We start from the raw sequence: 19,673 nt of genomic DNA on the forward strand, positions 1-19,673 counted from the left end.
ATAAATGTATTATTATTATTAATAATAATATTAATAATAGAGTAAAATAAATGTAATAGTAGCAACAATAAGAGAGAAAAATAATAAATGTAATACAGTAGAGTCTCACTTATTCAAGCTAAACGGGCCGGCAGAAGCTTGGATAAGTGAATATCTTGGATAATAAGGAGGGATTAAGGAAAAGCCTATTAAACATCAAATTAGGTTATGATTTTACAAATTAAGCACCAAAACATCATGTTATACAACAAATTTGACAGAAAAGGTAGTTCAATATGCAGTAATGCTATGTAGTAATTACTGTATTTACGAATTTACCACCAAAAAATCACGATGTATTGAAAACATTGACTACAAAAATGCGTTGGATAATCCAGAACGTTGGATAATTGAGTGTTGGATAAGTGAGACTCTACTGTAGTAGCAACAATACTAGAGAAAAATAATAAATGTAATAATACCAATAATAATAGAGAAAAATAATAAATGTACCATATATTCTCGAGTATAAGCTGACCCAAATATAAGCCAACCAGGATCCTCACCTGAGTATAAGCCATGGGGGGCTTTTTTAGTCCTAAAAAAGGGCTGAAAAACTAGGCTTATACTCAAGTATATACAGTAGATCAGTAATACAGATTGCTTAAATAGAAAAACATCAGAGGAGCCCCATGGGAACAAGCAGCAAGTTTCAATGTAAGGATTGAAAAGCGCTTTAAATCCTGCAGAAATAACGATACGATTGATACCCAAGTCGAGTACTTAACTACTTAAGTTAATGTGGGAATAAACTACCAATATTTTCTAAAAGAACAGGCAGAGAAGCACTTAAATCTGTCCTAGCCTCATTGCACAGATAATTAAAACTTCACTTGGTAGCACACAAGACCAATAAACTAGTTTATTAAAATATCTGTAAGATTATCACTGTGATTTTAAGCACCACCTGCAAGCATTTAACCATTAGCATCAAGGTGCAGGCAACACATAGTGTGGAAGTAAAGCAGGGACAAGGGAATGGATGCTTTGGGGATATTTTGGGAAACTTCTCCAACTTTTAGCTTTTGTTCTTCCTTCTCTTTTGTCAAAGAAAGCCTCTGCATCTTTTATTTGAAGGGGAAACTCATCAAACTCATCATTCACTAAGTGTCTCAATATGGCAGGAAGTGTCCCAATTAGTTAATAATAATAAATAATAAACTTTATTTTTATATTCCGCCCCATCTCCCCGAAGGGACTCGGGGTGGTTCACAACAGGGACAAGCCCGAACAACAACATATCTATATATATAAAAGAGTGATGGCATCATGGCGACCCACAAAACAACAAAACTACAGGCCCCCCAACCTCGAAATTTGACGACACAACCCATCATCCACGGCTCTAGGTTGATACAACAAAAAGAAAAGAAAAATAAAGTCCTAATTAGAGGGAGGGGAATAATTGCTTTTATCCAATTGCTGCCAGTTAGAAGGCTAAGCTCCTCCAACTTGGTCTCCTAGCAACCCAATAAAAAATAATAAAAAACACTAAAAAAAATAATTAAAAACACTAAAAAAATTAATACAATAAAATACTATAATAACAGAAAATAACTAAAAATAATACAAGAAAATAATAAAATATAATAAATAAAAAGATAACTTACAATAAAATTAATTAAAAAATACAAATAACGTCAAATAAAAATTACACAACAATTTTTAACCAATACCACCACCACTTTGCCACAGCAACGTGTGGCCGGGCACAGCTAGTTTAACATAAACTTAAAACATTCCAACAATACACAAAATAAAATAATGGACAACTACATTAAAATCCAAACAGATAATATCAGAGTAATTAAAAGCAACCCAGTGGGGACAGGTTTCATAAAGTGCTGTATCGGAAGTTCCACTTTTTGACCAATTTTTTTAAAAAAATTTAAAATGCCATCTCACAAATTTGACTCTCCTCCATTGAAAAGGGAACCTGGAAAGCCTTGGCTTGTATCTTTATAAGAAAAAGTCTTGTAAAAACCAACAAAATAGGGACTCCATGTCAGAAAAGCACTGGGTGAAGCTAGTGTTAACAATACTCAGATTACTCAATAAACAGGCTAGTATATATACTCACAGAGGATGTATAGCTTCTCCCTTTTAGATAAATTTAATGGCATAAATATGCCTATAATTTTTCCATGACTTCAGCCTCGGGGTCCTTCATTTGCAATGACTTTGCCCCAGTCCCATTAGCTCTTCCTACAGTCTTCCAGCTGTTTCATATCAAACTGATTTTGCAGGCTTCAGAAGCTCTGGCTTTGTTTGTCTTCTCTCTTGCATCGTCCCAATTTTTTTACTCTTATTCCTACTTTCCCCCTTTGTCCTCAGCTTACTTTACCTGCTTTCAACAGAGTTGAAAGTGTAAAAAGTAGTTTGCACTCAAGTAACTCATGTACACTGCAGAATTAATGCAAGTTGACTGCCTTTTTTTGAGAACATACTGCAAGTCGCTTCTGGTGTGAGAGATTTGGCTGTCTACACAGACATTGCCCAGGGGACGCCTGGATTTGTTACCATCCTCCTGGGAGGCTTCTCTCATGTCCCCGAAAGCTAGAGCTGACAGACGGGAGCTCACCCCAAGAACATACTAGTGTGAGAGAAATGGCCATCTACAGAGACATTGCCCAGGGGATGCCTGGATGTGTTACCATCCTCCTGGGAGGCTTCTCTCATGACCCTGAAAGCTAGAGCTGACAGACAGGAGCTCACCCCAAGAACATACTAGTGTGAGAGAAGTGGCCATCTACAGAGACATTGCCCAAGGGACGCCTGGATTTGTTACCATCCTCCTGGGAGGCTTCTCTCATGTCCCCGAAAGCTAGAGCTGACAGACGGGAGCTCGCCCCAAGAACATACTAGTGTGAGAGAAGTGGCCATCTACAGAGACGTTGCCCAGGGGATGCCTGGATGTGTTACCATCCTCCTGGGAGGCTTCTCTCATGACCCCGAAAGCTAGAGCTGACAGACAGGAGCTCACCCCAAGAACAAACTAGTGTGAGAGAAGTGGCCGTCTACAGAGACGTTACCCAGGGGACGCCTGGATGTGTTACCATCCTCCTGGGAGGCTTCTCTTATGTCCCCACAAGTTAGAGCTGACAGACAGGAGCTCATCCCAACTCATGGATTCGAACTGGCAACCTTTAGGTCAGCAACCCCACTTTCAGCTCAGCAGTTCAACCGCAACAAGGGTTTAACTGCCATGGTTCAATGCTATGGAGTCATGGTAATAATAATAATAATAATAATAATAATAATGATAATAATAATAATAATAACAACAACAGGAAAAACTCAGCTGCTATCAGGACCTCAAGATTGAACTTCAAAGACTCTGGCAGAAACCAGTGCTGGTGGTCCCGGTGGTGATGGGCACACTAGGAGCCGTGCCAAAAGATCTCAGCCGGCATTTGGAAACAATAGACACTGACAAAATTACGATCTGCCAACTGCAAAAGGCCACCCTACTGGGATCTGCACACATCATCCGAAAATACATCACACAGTCCTAGACACTTGGGAAGTGTTCGACTTGTGATTTTGTGATATGAAATCCAGCATATCTATCTTGTTTGCTGTGTCATAATAATAATAATAATAATAATAATAATAATAATACTTTATTTGTATTCCGCCCTATCTCCCCGAGAGGTAACATGGTAACTGTGGTTCGGTAAGTCACCAGTACACTTTGGTAGATAAATGTGAAGACCTTTGCAAACTGTAAATCCATTGAGCCATGGCAGTTAATGTAGTGTCAGATTGCATTAATTCTACACAAGATGCAGAGCCAACCTTAAGAAATTGGGTTTTTTAAGACCTACTTGCAGGAACACCTCAGCAAGCGAGAGTCCAAAAGTGGCAGGCTAAAATCCAGAACCTCAATCTGTGGCTGAGACTGGATGAGAGACTCCCTCCTAGGCACGCTTCTGACATGATAAATACCGCATATACTCGAGTATAAGCCGACCCGAATATAAGCCAAGGCACCTAATTTTACCACAAAAAAACTGGGAAAACATTGACTTCAGTATAAGCCGAGATACCAATAAAATTACCGTATATACTCGAGTATAAGCCGACCCGAATATAAGCCAAGGCACCTAATTTTACCACAAAAAATCTGGGAAAACATTGACTCCAGTATAAGCCGAGATACCAATAAAATTACATTAATTGAGGCATCAGTAGTTTAAATATTTTTGAATCTTTACATCAAACTGTAATTTAAGAGATGACTGTCCAACTCTGATTAAATCATTATTTTCATCATCTTCAATGTAAATGTGCTTATGTATCCTTTTAATAATAATAGAGTGAAATAATAAATGTAATAATAATAATAATAAATGCAGTAAAATAATAAATGTAATAATAAATAGAGTAAAATAATAACTGTATTAATAATAATAATAATAATAATAGAGTAAAATAAATGTAAAAGTAGCAACAATAATAGAGTAAAATAATAAATTTATTAATAATAAAAATAGTGTAAAATAAATGTAAAAGAACAATTAGAGTAAAATAATAAATGTAATAATAATAATTTCTGGGCCTGAATATATTGCACAAGATTTCTCTAACTTAAAATGATACATTTTAATATATTGGGTTGATGGTTCCCGTCCCCTTGATCAGGTCATGTAAGTGTTATTTATTTCTATAATTGTATTTTTACTTTGCTTATAATGTGTTATTATGTTTGTTATGTAATGTTTGTGTTGTTTTTATGATGGGAAACCGCCCTGAGTCCCATCTGGGAGATAGGGTGGTATATAAATAAAGTTTTTATTATTATTATTATTATTATTAAAATACTAAATGTAACAATACCAATAATAGAGAAGCAACTCCGGTTGCTCCTGACACGAAAAAAATAGAGAAAAATAATAAATATACTCAAGCCAACCTGAATATAAGCCCACCAGGACCCTCACCCGAGTATAAGCTGAGGAGGGTTTTTTTTTCAGTGCTAAAAAAGGGCTGGAAAACTAGGCTTATATTCGAGTATATACAGTAAATTAATACTGTAGTCTTTCGAGACTTGCATGTTTTTGCAATCTTGGCCAAATACTGAGTTTCCATTATATGTTTTGCCATTGGGGTGTTTTTCATATGTGAAATGTTGTGCCAACATTCTAGCCAATAGATGTAAAGGCATTGACATTATTAGCAAGTATAAAGCATATCTGAATGACTTTTTGGTTGGTTTTTTTTTTTAACAAAATAAATATTTAGAGCTTCCGGGAGGAGTGCCATCTGGACAAATCTGTGCCTTTCAAGGGCCAGAAAGAAGTCACATTTGGATTGAAATAAAACCCAGAAGCAAGAGGGTTGCCGCCTCTTTCGGGGCCTTCCTCCCCACCTCTCCTCTCCCTCGCCCCGTGCAAAATCAAAGGTTTCCAGCATATCAAAGCTGCCTTTGATTCATCAGAAATATCAAAAAGCTGTTGCGAGTTTTGTCCCCCCCTTTCCGGATAACGAGAATGGCGTTTTCATGTCTAGATGTCTTTTAGCATTAAAAAGAGAGAGAGAGAAAAGAGATTGGAAGCTTTTGGTGCAAAGCTGACAGTTCGGGAGAATTTAGTGTGTTAATTGGCCAACGGGGAGGGGGAAGGACAAAGGCACTGCGTACATACGTATGTGTTTTAACTTGTTCCTGTGCTTGTTTGGATTCCCTCGTTTTCAAATAGATGACTTATGCTAAGTTCAGTGAGCGACCTAAGTCCAGAATGTGAACGGAATTAGGGTTCCGCAAAAGCACCAAAAATCTTAAAAATCAAATTTAAAACGGACTTAAACATACAACCACACGGGCCAATGGTTTGATTTACACTCTCCAGCGTCTCCGCAATAGCTATTTTCTGCTACAACTATTGCTACCAGGTATGTAGTGACCAAAAGGTCCCAGGTTCAAATCCCAGGAGCGGAATGAGCACCCGTTGTTAGGCCCAGCTCCTGCCAACCTAGCAGTTCGAAAACATGCAAATGTGAGTAGATCAATAGGTACCACTCTGGCCGGAAGGTAATGGCATTCCATGCAGTCATGCCAGCCACATGACCTCGGAGGTGTCTATGGACAACGCCGGCTCTTTGGCTTAGAAATGGACATGAGCACCAAGTCCCAGAGTCAGACACGGCTGGACTTAATGTCAGGGGAAACCTTTACCTTTACTATGTAGTGACCAACATTTTATTTGCCATCCGAACGCAAAGGAGAAATGCAAATATGTAAGTAGATAAATAGGTACCGCTTTTAGCAGGGAGGTAATAAAAAGGCACCCTTATGGACATTGATTGGGACAACATCTAAGGAGTCAATCCACCTGTATTAATAATCAATCCTGTATTTTATTACAGTAGAGTCTCACTTATCCAGGACTTGCTTATCCAAGCTTCTGGATTATCCAAGACATTTTTGTAGTCAATGTTTTCAATATGATATTTTGATGCTAAATTCATAAATACAGTAATTACAACATAACATTACTGCGTATTGAACTACTTTTTCTGTCAAATTTGTTGTATAACATGATGTTTTGGTGCTTAATTTGTAAAATCATAACCTAATTTGATGTTTAATACGCTTTTCCTTAATCCCTCCTTATTATCCAAGATATTCGCTTATCCAAGGTTCTGCCGGCCCGTTTAGCTTGGATAAGTGAGATTGTGTGGATGTGAGTCCTATGCATCATTGAGCGAGTAAGTTTAAAGATGTTGAGGTGGGAACATCTGACTTGTGTGAGAAACAAAGAGTTGGACGACCTGTGATGGCAACCACCGAGTTTCACAAGCAAAAGGTGGACACATTGATTCAGGACGATCGTTGTATCACTCAGAGAGCATCATCGGCATTTCACAAGTACATGTCGGTCACATTATTGCTTTGCTTGGCTATCGGAAGATCTGTGCACGATGGGTCCTGTGAGATGCTGGTTGCGGAAACAGAGTGTCGACTTCTTCCGTGACGGCTTCAGAAAACGTGTTAATCGTTGGCAGAAATGTATCCAATGGTCTGGTGATGATGTGGAAAAGTGAATAGTGGTAGCTAAAGAGCACATTCTTAGGATTATTTCTGTGTCTGATTTATTAAAATATTCCCATCCAGACCCACGTAACGAAGGTGGAGGCATTACTTTTCATTCAACCCTCGTATAACGCCATTGAACATTTGCCGTATTTATGTTCTGCAAGCCACTCTGTGTCCCCTTTGGGGTGAAAAGGGTGGGGTATAAATACTGTAAATAAATAAATAAAATGTATGGAATTTAGGCTTCCAGACATTGTTACCTGACTTCTCCCTGTTGCATGACGTGGAAATTAGAACTGTCCATCCTCTCCTTCCTTTGTTGTTGTTGTTGTTGTGGGACTTCCAGTCATGGCGACTCTAAAACGAAACCATCACTGAGTGTATCTGAGGAAGAAAGTGTAGGATTTGCCCCCTGGTTCCTCTGTGGGTTTTCATGGCCTAATGTGACCTCAGGAAAATATAATAATACTAGCTTTGCCCAGCCATGCGTTGCTGTGGTGAAGTCTGGTGGTATGGGAAATAAAGTATTGAGGAATTGCTGGTAGTTAAGGTAAAGGGTAAAGGTTTTACCTTACATTAAGTCCATTATAAATGGGTTATACAGCTGTGTGGAAGGGCCTAAGTTCAAATCAGATAATCTGTATTTTATAGGCAGTGTGGAAGAGGCCTAAGTGAGGCCTAACTCTGCCTGTCCCCTGGGCTGAGTGGTTTGCTAGGAGACCCAGTGGGCGGAGCTTAGCCTTCTAACTGGCAGCAATTGGATAAAAACAATTATTCCTCTCCCTCTAATTAGGACTTTATTTTTCTTTTCTTTTTGTTGTATGAACGTAGAAGCATGGATGAGGGGTTGTGCTGCCAAGTTTAGTGTTTCTGGGATGTGCAGTTTTGTTGTTTTGTCCTAGGTCGAAATTTCATTACCCTTTTATATATATAGATAATAAATAATAAAACTTTATTTATATATCGCCCTATTTCCTCAAGGGACTCAGAGCGATTTCCAACATACCAAGAACATACAATCAGTTTAAAACATACAACAATTAAAACATTATACACATATCCAAGAATACTTAAAACCAATAATCATTTCAAACTGATGGTGTGGATGAAGTAGAAATCTTTGACTAAAGTGGAGAAATGGCTGGGACGTGTTGCTTACTTTTATACAACAAAGATGTGGCAATCTTGGGTTTTTTAGATATATGAGTGTTATTTAAAGTGATACTTTAAAAAGAGTAACAAATAAGAAGATACAATCAATACGAAAGAACAGGGAGGCCTGCAAATTAGCTTACTAGGCATTTGCTTCAACTGTGTATCAGCTGTATATTGTAAATAAAGGTGTTTTGCTACTTTTGTATACAATGAAAAACTGCTTGTGCTTTTTGTTTTTTATGGCAACAGTTTCTGCCTTTGTTTCTCTGGCTGTTGTTGTTGTGTTTCACTAGCGTGTTACACCTTTGCCTGTCTGATTGAATCAAAATTATTTCAAAACAAAGAAGTATAACAAGATGCAATTTCTTTATGATTGGCATCACTGTGGTATCATATTATTATAAACAATTATAATTATGATTATTTTATTTATTATATTAATTATATTATATATGGGTTGCTGAGAGTTTTCCAGGCTGTATGGCCATGTTTCAGAAGCATGCTCTCCCACATCTATGGCAGGCATCCTTAGAGGTTGTGAGGTCTGTTGGAAACTAGGCAAGTAGGGTTTATATATCTGTGGAATAATGTCCCGGGCGGGAACAGAAAGAACTCTTGTCTGTTGGAGGCAAGTGTAAATAATGTCATTGGCCAGCTTGATTAGCACTGAATGACCTTGCAGCTTCAAAGCCTGGCTGCTTCCTGCTTGGGGGAATCCGTGGTTGGGAGGTATTAGCTGGCCCTGATTACATTATATTATATATTATATTATACAGTATATATTAAATTATAATATATTATAATTATATATATATATATATATATATATATATATATAATATTTTAATTATTTTTATTTATATATTATATTATGTATATATTATATTATAATATTATATTGTACTATATATTACATGTATCGTATTATAATATAATATTATTATATTTCATTTCATTTTATATTATACTACAAGTATTATTATATCATTTATAATATATAACTTACTGTATATATTATAGTACATTTTGTATCATATGTATTATATTATATTGTATTATACATTGCATTATATGTATTGAATTGCATTATACTATATTATTATTTATATTTATATTATGCACCTTGAATGTATATTTATACTATAAGTATTATTATATCATTTATAATATATAACTTACTGTATATATTATAGTACATTTTGTATCATATGTATTTTATTATATTGTATTATACATTGCATTATATGTATTGTATTGCATTGTGTTATATTATTATTTATATTTATATTATGCACCTTGAATGTATATTTATACTGTAAGTATTATTATATCATTTATAATATATAACTTACTGTATATATATTACATTTTGTATCATATGTATTATATTATATTGTATTATACATTGCATTCTATGTATTGTATGTGCCTTGAATGTATATTTAATTTATATGTATTTTATATGAATTTTTAATGTCATTAATTTAAATTGAATTGAAATATATTTCGAAGTGTTTATATTGTAAGTTGCCCTGAGTCCCCTTTGTGGGTGAGAAGGGCGAGGTAGAAATGTAATAAATAAAAAATAAAAAATATTATATTATATTTTTATTATACTGTATATGTAATGCATTATATTATATTATTATTTATATTTATATTACGCACCTTGAATGTATATTTATACTATAAGTATTATTATATCATTTATAATATATAACTTATTGTATATATTATATTACATTTTGTATCATACGTATTATATTATATTGTATTATACATTGCATTCCATCTATTGTATTGCATTATATTATATTATCATTTATATTTATATTATGTGCCTTGAATGTATATTTATACTATAAGTATTATTATATCATTTATAATATATAACTTATTGTATATATTATATTACATTTTGTATCATACGTATTATATTATATTGTATTATACATTACATTCTGTCTATTGTATTGCATTATATTATATTATCATTTATATTTATATTACGCACCTTGAATGTATATTTATATGTATTTTGATATGAACGTTTTAATGTCATTAATTTAAATTGAATTGAAATGTATTTCGAAGTGTTTATATTGTAAGTTGCCCTGGGTGAGAAGGGCGAGGTAGAAATGTAATAAATAAATACAAAAATATTATATTATATTTTATTATACTGTATACGTATTGCATTATATTATTATTTATATTATGCACCTTGAATGTATATTTATATGCATAAATATCATTTATATATACATAAATAAATATGATTATATAATTTATATGTATTTTTATATGAACGTTTTAATGTCATTAATTTAAATTGAATTGAAATGTATTTCGAAGTGTTTATATTGTAAGTCGCCCTGAGTCCCCTTTGTGGGTGAGAAAGGCGAGGTAGAAATGTAATAAAAAATAAATGAATAATATTATATTTTATTATATATTGTATTATATTATATTATGTTGTCGCCCTTTATTATATTATATTATATTATGTTGTTTCTTCCTCACCTGCTCTCTCAACACTTCACTTCAGGGAAGGTAGAAATGTAATAAATAAAAAATATTATATTTTATTATATATTGTATTATATTATATTATGTTGTCGCCATTTATTATATTATATTATATTATGTGGCTTCTTCCTCACCTGCTCTCTCAAGACTTCTCTTCAGGGGAGGTAGAAATGTAATAAATAAAAAATATCATATTTTATTATATATTGTATTATATTATATTATGTTGTCGCCCTTTATTATATTATATTATATTATATTATATTATATTATATTATATTATATTATATTATGTGGCTTCTTCCTCACCTGCTCTCTCAAGACTTCTCTTCAGGGGAGGTAGAAATGTAATAAATAAAAAAATATTATATTTTATTATATATTGTATTATATTATATTATGTTGTCGCCATTTATTATATTATATTATATTATATTATATTATATTATATTATATTATATTATATTATGTGGCTTCTTCCTCACCTGCTCTCTCAAGACTTCACTTCAGGGGAGGTAGAAATGTAATAAATAAAAAATATTATATTTTATTATATATTGTATTATATTATATTATGTTGTCGCCCTTTATTATATTATATTATATTATGTGGCTTCTTCCTCACCTGCCCTCTCAAGACTTCACTTCAGGGGAGGTAGAAATGTAATAAATAAAAAATATTATATTTTATTATATATTATATTATATTATGTTGTCGCCATTTATTATATTATATTATATTATATTATGTGGCTTCTTCCTCACCTGCTCTCTCAAGACTTCTCTTCAGGGGAGGTAGAAATGTAATAAATAAAAAATATTATATTTTATTATATATTGTATTATATTATATTATGTTGTCGCCATTTATTATATTATATTATATTATATTATGTGGCTTCTTCCTCACCTGCTCTCTCAAGACTTCTCTTCAGGGGAGGTAGAAATGTAATAAATAAAAAATATTATATTTTATTATATATTGTATTATATTATATTATGTTGTCGCCATTTATTATATTATATTATATTATATTATATTATATTATATTATATTTTATATTATGTGGCTTCTTCCTCACCTGCTCTCTCAAGACTTCTCTTCAGGGGAGGTAGAAATGTAATAAATAAAAAATATTATATTTTATTATATATTGTATTATATTATATTATGTTGTCGCCATTTATTATATTATATTATATTATATTATATTATATTATATTATGTGGCTTCTTCCTCACCTGCTCTCTCAAGACTTCACTTCAGGGGAGGTAGAAATGTAATAAATAAAAAAATATTATATTTTATTATATATTGTATTATATTATATTATGTTGTCGCCATTTATTATATTATATTATATTATATTATGTGGCTTCTTCCTCACCTGCTCTCTCAAGACTTTACTTCAGGGGAGGTAGAAATGTAATAAATAAAAATATTATATTTTATTATATATTGTATTATATTATATTATGTTGTCGCCCTTTATTATATTATATTATATTATGTTGCTTCTTCCTCACCTGCTCTCTCAAGACTTCTCTTCAGGGGAGGTAGAAATGTAATAAATAAAAAATATATTTTATTATATATTGTATTATATTATATTATGTTGTCACCCTTTATTATATTATATTATATTATGTGGCTTCTTCCTCACCTGCTCTCTCAAGACTTCTCTTCAGGGGAGGTAGAAATGTAATAAATAAAAAATATTATATTTTATTATATATTGTATTATATTATATTATGTTGTCGCCCTTTATTATATTATATTATATTATATTATGTTTCTTCTTCCTCACCTGCTCTCTCAAGACTTCTCTTCAGGGGAGGTAGAAATGTAATAAATAAAAAAATATTATATTTTATTATATATTGTATTATATTATATTATGTTGTCGCCATTTATTATATTATATTATATTATGTGGCTTCTTCCTCACCTGCTCTCTCAAGACTTCTCTTCAGGGGAGGTAGAAATGTAATAAATAAAAATATTATATTTTATTATATATTGTATTATATTATATTATGTTGTCGCCCTTTATTATATTATATTATATTATGTTGCTTCTTCCTCACCTGCTCTCTCAAGACTTCTCTTCAGGGGAGGTAGAAATGTAATAAATAAAAAATATATTTTATTATATATTGTATTATATTATATTATGTTGTCACCCTTTATTATATTATATTATATTATGTGGCTTCTTCCTCACCTGCTCTCTCAAGACTTCTCTTCAGGGGAGGTAGAAATGTAATAAATAAAAAATATTATATTTTATTATATATTGTATTATATTATATTATGTTGTCGCCCTTTATTATATTATATTATATTATATTATATTATATTATGTTTCTTCTTCCTCACCTGCTCTCTCAAGACTTCTCTTCAGGGGAGGTAGAAATGTAATAAATAAAAAAATATTATATTTTATTATATATTGTATTATATTATATTATGTTGTCGCCATTTATTATATTATATTATATTATGTGGCTTCTTCCTCACCTGCTCTCTCAAGACTTCTCTTCAGGGGAGGTAGAAATGTAATAAATAAAAAAATATCATATTTTATTATATATTGTATTATATTATATTATGTTGTCGCCCTTTATTATATTATATTATATTATATTATGTGGCTTCTTCCTCACCTGCTCTCTCAAGACTTCTCTTCAGGGGAGGTAGAAATGTAATAAATAAAAAAATATTATATTTTATTATATATTGTATTATATTATATTATGTTGTCGCCATTTATTATATTATATTATATTATATTATATTATATTATATTATATTATATTATATTATGTGGCTTCTTCCTCACCTGCTCTCTCAAGACTTCTCTTCAGGGGAGGTAGAAATGTAATAAATAAAAAATATTATATTTTATTATATATTGTATTATATTATATTATATTATGTTGTCGCCCTTTATTATATTATATTATATTATGTTGTTTCTTCCTCACCTGCTCTCTCAAGACATCTCTTCAGGGGCGTCTCCGTTGCTTAGCAACGCACAAAATGGCCTCCCCTCCCGAAAGGCTCCTTTTACCTCAGCGCCGCTTTCCCGCCCGGCGCACTACATTCCCCAGAAGCCACCGCGGCGGTAGGCCGGGCTAGAGACAGCTTTACCTGAGCGAGCTTGAGGCGCGGTGCATGCCGGGGGCGGTAGTTTCTCCACAGCTAGGCCTAAAACGGGCCCAGGCCTAGAGGGACTACAAATCCCAGGGAGGAGCGGGCCGAGGCGAGGCGGGGGCTACGAAAAGGAGCCGGTGGTGACGGCGGGCTATGGCTGCTTGGGGTTCGCTCTCAGGTAAGGCAGGCCGAGAGAGAGGGGAGGAAGGGGCCTGGTGTGACATCTTTGGGGCATTTCCCCCTCAGTCTCTCCCTCAGTCCTTCCCTTGCTTTCCCTCTTCCTTTCTCTTCCCTTCTTTCTTTCTCTCCTCATATACTGGCTGTTTGGAATTGTGGGAGTTGTAGTCCAAAACACCTGGAAGGTTGACTGAAGTTGAGCCATGTCTGGGTTATGGGCCCAGGATCCCCATGAAAGTAGCCTCTTAGGAATGGTGGAAGTCCAAAACACCTGGAGAGCGGACTGATGGTTCCTGTAAATTAAATAAATAAAATATGTTTGTAGATAAAATAAAATTGAGCCATACATGGGTTATGGGCCCAGGATCACCATGACAGTAGGCTGTTAGGAATGGTGGGAGTTGAAGTCCAAAACACCCGGAGGGAGGACTGATGATGACCCATGTAAATAAGATAAATAAAATATGTTTGTAGATAAAATAAAGTTGAGCCATGTCTTGGTTATGGGCCCAGGATCCCCATAAAAGTAGGCTGTTTGGAATGGTGGGAGTTGAAGTCCAAGACACCTGGAGGGAGGACTGATGATGATTCCTGTAAATAAAATAAATAAAACATTTTTGTAGATAAAATAAAGTTGACCCATGTCTTGGTTATGGGCCCAGGATCCCCATGACATTAGCCTCTTAGGAATTGTGGAAGTCCAAAACACCTGGAAGGAGGGCCGAAGTTGACCCATAGATGGGTTATGGGCCCAGGATCCCCATGAAAGTAGGCTGTTAGGAATGGTGGAAGTCCAAAACACCTGGAGGGAGGACTGATGATGAACCATGTAAATAAAATAAATAAAATATTTATTTTTGTAAATAAAATAAATGTGACCCATGTCTGGTTATGGGCCCAGGATCCCCATGAAAGTAGGCTGTTAGGAATGGTAGAAGTCCAAAACACCTGGAGAGAGGACTGATGATGACCCATGTAAATAAGATAAATAAAATATGTTTGTAGATAAAATAAAGTTGAGCCATGTCTTGGTTATGGGCCCAGGATCCCCATAAAAGTAGGCTGTTTGGAATGGTGGGAGTTGAAGTCCAAGACACCTGGAGGGAGGACTGATGATGATTCCTGTAAATAAAATAAATAAAACATTTTTGTAGATAAAATAAAGTTGACCCATGTCTTGGTTATGGGCCCAGGATCCCCATGACATTAGCCTCTTAGGAATTGTGGAAGTCCAAAACACCTGGAAGGAGGGCCGAAGTTGACCCATAGATGGGTTATGGGCCCAGGATCCCCATGAAAGTAGGCTGTTAGGAATGGTGGAAGTCCAAAACACCTGGAGGGAGGACTGATGATGAACCATGTAAATAAAATAAATAAAATATTTATTTTTGTAAATAAAATAAATGTGACCCATGTCTGGTTATGGGCCCAGGATCCCCATGAAAGTAGGCTGTTAGGAATGGTAGAAGTCCAAAACACCTGGAGAGAGGACTGTTGATGATTCCTGTAAATATAATAAATAAAATATGTTTGTAGATAAAATAAAGTTGGGCCATGTCTGGGTTATGGGCCCAGGATCACCGTGACAGTAGGCTGTTAGGAATGGTGGGAGTTGAAGTCCAAAACACCTGGAAGGAGGACTGATGATGATTCCTGTAAATATAATAAATAAAATATGTTTGTAGATAGAATAAAGTTGAGCCATGTCTTGGTTATGGGCCCAGGATCCCCATGAAAATAGTCTGTTAGGAATTGTGGAAGTCCAAAACACTTGGAGGGAGGACTGAAGTTGACCCAGATCTGGGTTATGGGCCCAAGATCACCGTGACAGTAGGCTGTTAGGAATGGTGGGAGTTGAAGTCCAAAACACCTGGAGGGAGGACTGATTATGACCCATGTAAATAAAATAAATAATATATTTATTTTATTTTTGTAAATAAAATAAATTTGACCCATTGATTATGGGCCCAGGATCCCCATGAAAGTAGGCTGTTAGGAATGGTGGAAGTCCAAAACACCTGGAGGGAGGACTGATGATGACCCATGTAAATAAAATAAATAAAATATTTATTTTTGTAAATAAAATAAATGTGACCCATGTCTGGTTATGGGCCCAGGATCCCCATGAAAGTAGGCTGTTAGGAATGGCAGAAGTCCAAAACACCTGGAGAGAGGACTGATGATGACCCATGTAAATAAGATAAATAAAATATGTTTGTAGATAAAATAAAGTTGAGCCATGTCTTGGTTATGGGCCCAGGATCCCCATAAAAGTAGGCTGTTTGGAATGGTGGGAGTTGAAGTCCAAGACACCTGGAGGGAGGACTGATGATGATTCCTGTAAATAAAATAAATAAAACATTTTTGTAGATAAAATAAAGTTGACCCATGTCTTGGTTATGGGCCCAGGATCCCCATGACATTAGCCTCTTAGGAATTGTGGAAGTCCAAAACACCTGGAAGGAGGGCCGAAGTTGACCCATAGATGGGTTATGGGCCCAGGATCCCCATGAAAGTAGGCTGTTAGGAATGGTGGAAGTCCAAAACACCTGGAGGGAGGACTGATGATGAACCATGTAAATAAAATAAATAAAATATTTATTTTTGTAAATAAAATAAATGTGACCCATGTCTGGTTATGGGCCCAGGATCCCCATGAAAGTAGGCTGTTAGGAATGGTAGAAGTCCAAAACACCTGGAGAGAGGACTGCTGATGATTCCTGTAAATATAATAAATAAAATATGTTTGTAGATAAAATAAATTTGACCCATGTCTTGGTTATGGGCCCAGGATCCCCATGACATTAGCCTCTTAGGAATTGTGGAAGTCCAAAACACCTGGAAGGAGGGCCGAAGTTGACCCATAAATGGGTTATGGGCCCAGGATCCCCATGAAAGTAGGCTGTTTGGAATGGTGGGAGTCCAAAACATCTGGAGGGAGGACTGAAGTTGACCCAGATCTGGGTTATGGGCCCAGGATCACCGTGACATTAGTCTCTTAGGAATGGTGGAAGTCCAAAAGAGCTGGAGGGAGGACTGATGATGATTCCTGTAAATAAAATAAATAAAATATGTTTGTAGATAAAATAAAGTTGACCCATGTCTGGGTTATGGGCCCAGGATCCCCATGACATTAGTCTCTTAGGAATGGTGGAAGTCCAAAAGACCTGGAGGGAGGACTGATGATGATTCCTGTAAATAAAATAAATAAAACTTTTTGTAGATAAAATAAAGTTGACCCATGTCTGGGTAATGGGCCCAGGATTCCCATTAAAGTAGGCTGTTGGGAATGGTGGAAGTCCAAAACACCTGGAGGGAGGACTGATGATGATTCCTGTAAATAAAATAAATAAAACATGTTTGTAGATAAAATAAAGTTGATTCATAGATGGGTTATGGGCCCAGGATCCCCGTGAAAGTAGGTTGTTAGGAATTGTGGAAGTCCAAAACACTTGGAGGGAGGACTGAAGTTGAGCCATACATGGGTTATGGGCCCAGGATCACCGTGACAGTAGGCTGTTTGGAATGGTGGAAGTCCAAACACTTGGAGGGAGGACTGAAGTTGACCCAGATCTGGGTTATGGGCCCAGGATCCCCATGAAAGTAGGCTCCCCTCCATTTGCTTCCTCACTCCTTCCCTCCCTCTTTTTGTTCCCTTCTTCCTTCCTTCCTTCCTTCCTTCCTTCCTTCCTTCCTTCCTTCCTTCCTTCCTTCCTTCCTTCCTTCTGCCTACCTTTCCCTTCTTTCTTTGTCTTTCCCTCCTTCTCTTTTCCCACTTTTTGCTTGATATTCAAGCTGTGCTTCTTATAAGTCAGAGCATGGTCCAGGGTAATTCCCATTTATTTTGTTGTGCTGCGATGCTCTAGTGTGATTCCTTCCCGGGTGATCCTTAGGGTTCGGGATGCTTGTCTGTTCTTAAGGTGAAAAGCACACGTATGTGTTTTAGATGGATTAAGAATCAGCTGGTTTTCCCTGTAATAGGCAGTAAGAGCACCTAAAGCTTCGGAGAGCTTCTGTTCAACCATTTCAAAGCTCCCTGTTTGAGCAGTGATGGCACGATCGTCAGCATAGATGAAACTATTGGTTCCTTCTGGCCGTGGCTGATCATATGTGTAAATATTAAACATTGATGGAGCAAGCACACTCCCCTGAGGCAGGTCGTTCTGTTTTCACCACAATGACTATTTCTAATAAATAGTGTTACAAAATACCTAACCCAGGCAATGCTGATACATGCTAGTTGCTGGTTGATACTTTTTTATCTATTGCTATAATGTTATTGTTTTATTGTTTACACTATTGAATTGCTTTTTTAATGTAATTACATTGTAACTGTGTTGTTGGGCATGGCCCCATGTAAACCGCCCTGAGATGGCGGTGGGGTACAAAAATAAAGTTATTGTTATTATTATTATTATTATTATTATTATTATTATTATTATTTTCCTTTGACATTAAGTCTAGTCATGTCCGACTCTGGGGGTTGGTCTCATCTCCATTTCTAAGCCGAAGAGCCAGCATTGTCCTTAGACACCTCTTAGGTCATGTGGCCATAGGCATGACTGCATGGAACACCGTTACCTTCCTACCAGAGCAGTACCTATTGTTCTACTCACATTTGCATGGTTTTGCACTGCTAGGTTGGCAGAAGCTGGGGCTAACAGTGGGAGCTCACCCCGCTCCCCATATTCGAACCGCCAACCTTTCGTCCAGCAAGTTCAGCAGCTCAGTGGTTTAACCCACTGTGACACCAGGGGCTCCTACTACTACTATTACTAGCTTTACTAGTGCAAATGTTTTTCACTGTTATTAATTTTGTTGCATTTTATCAATAGTTTTGTTTCTGAAAAATCTATGTAAGCATTTAGACACCTAACACATAACTAAACACAATACATAACTAAACAAATTATCTCATATATATATATATATATATATATATATATATATATATATATATATACACTACATTTATATCCCGCCCTTCTCACCCCAAAGGGGATTCAGACTGGCTTTCAAATAATATGTACATACAATGTATTATATTATTAGCATTGTACAATATTAGCATTGTATATTACTATATTGTACTATGCCACTATATTGTAATATTATTAGTAATATTAATATATTGTATGTACATTTGATTTGTAAGCCGCTCTGAGTCCCCTTCGGGGTGAGAAGAGCGGGATATAAATGTAGTAAATAAATAAATAAATAAATAAATACATGTCATATATTATATATAATTAATATTATTATATTGTATTACTAGCTTAGCCCAGCCACGCGTTGCTGTGGCATTGTCTGGTGGTGTTGGTGAGAACTTGTTGAGGCTGGATGGCCATCTGTCAGGAGTGGTTGGATTGTATCCTCCTGCATGATATAAGGAAGTTGAACTGGATGATCCTTAGGGGTATCTGCTAACCTTAGTATTGTGTTGTTGTTATTATTATTATTATTATTATTATTATTATTATTATTATTATTATTATTATTGAGAGGCTGGGTGGGCTGAGTAGGTTGCTAGGAGACCAAGTGGGTGGAGCTTAGCCTTCTAACTGGCAGCAATTGGATAA

The 19,673-nt window shown here is 35.1% G+C and overlaps 2 protein-coding genes across 8 annotated transcripts in view; one reads left to right on the forward strand and one right to left on the reverse strand.

The window, feature by feature from the left end:
• Nucleotides 1-13,832, reverse strand: part of ttll10 (tubulin tyrosine ligase like 10) — a 210,345-nt gene extending 196,513 nt beyond the window's left edge. Inside the window, exons 1-2 of one of the 3 annotated variants that reach the window (XM_062965526.1) lie at nt 13,749-13,832; nt 7,336-7,432 (exon numbers count right to left, since the gene is read on the reverse strand). The gene's annotated coding sequence lies outside the window, so the exon portion shown is untranslated. Of the gene's footprint in view, nt 1-2,119; nt 2,218-7,335; nt 7,433-10,893; nt 10,909-13,748 lie in introns of those variants that run through there. The other 2 variants (XM_062965527.1, XM_062965528.1) reach the window with 2 other exon arrangements.
• A 55-nt stretch (nt 13,833-13,887) lies between these two features.
• cunh1orf159 (chromosome unknown C1orf159 homolog) overlaps nt 13,888-19,673 on the forward strand; it is a 48,545-nt gene continuing 42,759 nt past the window's right edge. For 2 of the 5 annotated variants that reach the window (XM_003228445.3, XM_016997980.2), the window contains exon 1: nt 13,900-14,095. Coding sequence is in view for 2 of the 5 variants with exons in the window: in XM_016997980.2 (XP_016853469.1) it covers nt 14,071-14,095 (25 nt within the window). In the remaining 3 variants the exon portion in view is untranslated. Of the gene's footprint in view, nt 14,096-19,673 lie in introns of all 5 variants that reach the window. The other 3 variants (XM_062965532.1, XM_062965531.1, XM_016997979.2) reach the window with 3 other exon arrangements.

The sequence above is a fragment of the Anolis carolinensis genome, unplaced genomic scaffold (genome assembly GCF_035594765.1).
Source record: "Anolis carolinensis isolate JA03-04 unplaced genomic scaffold, rAnoCar3.1.pri scaffold_15, whole genome shotgun sequence".
NCBI lineage: Eukaryota > Metazoa > Chordata > Lepidosauria > Squamata > Dactyloidae > Anolis > Anolis carolinensis.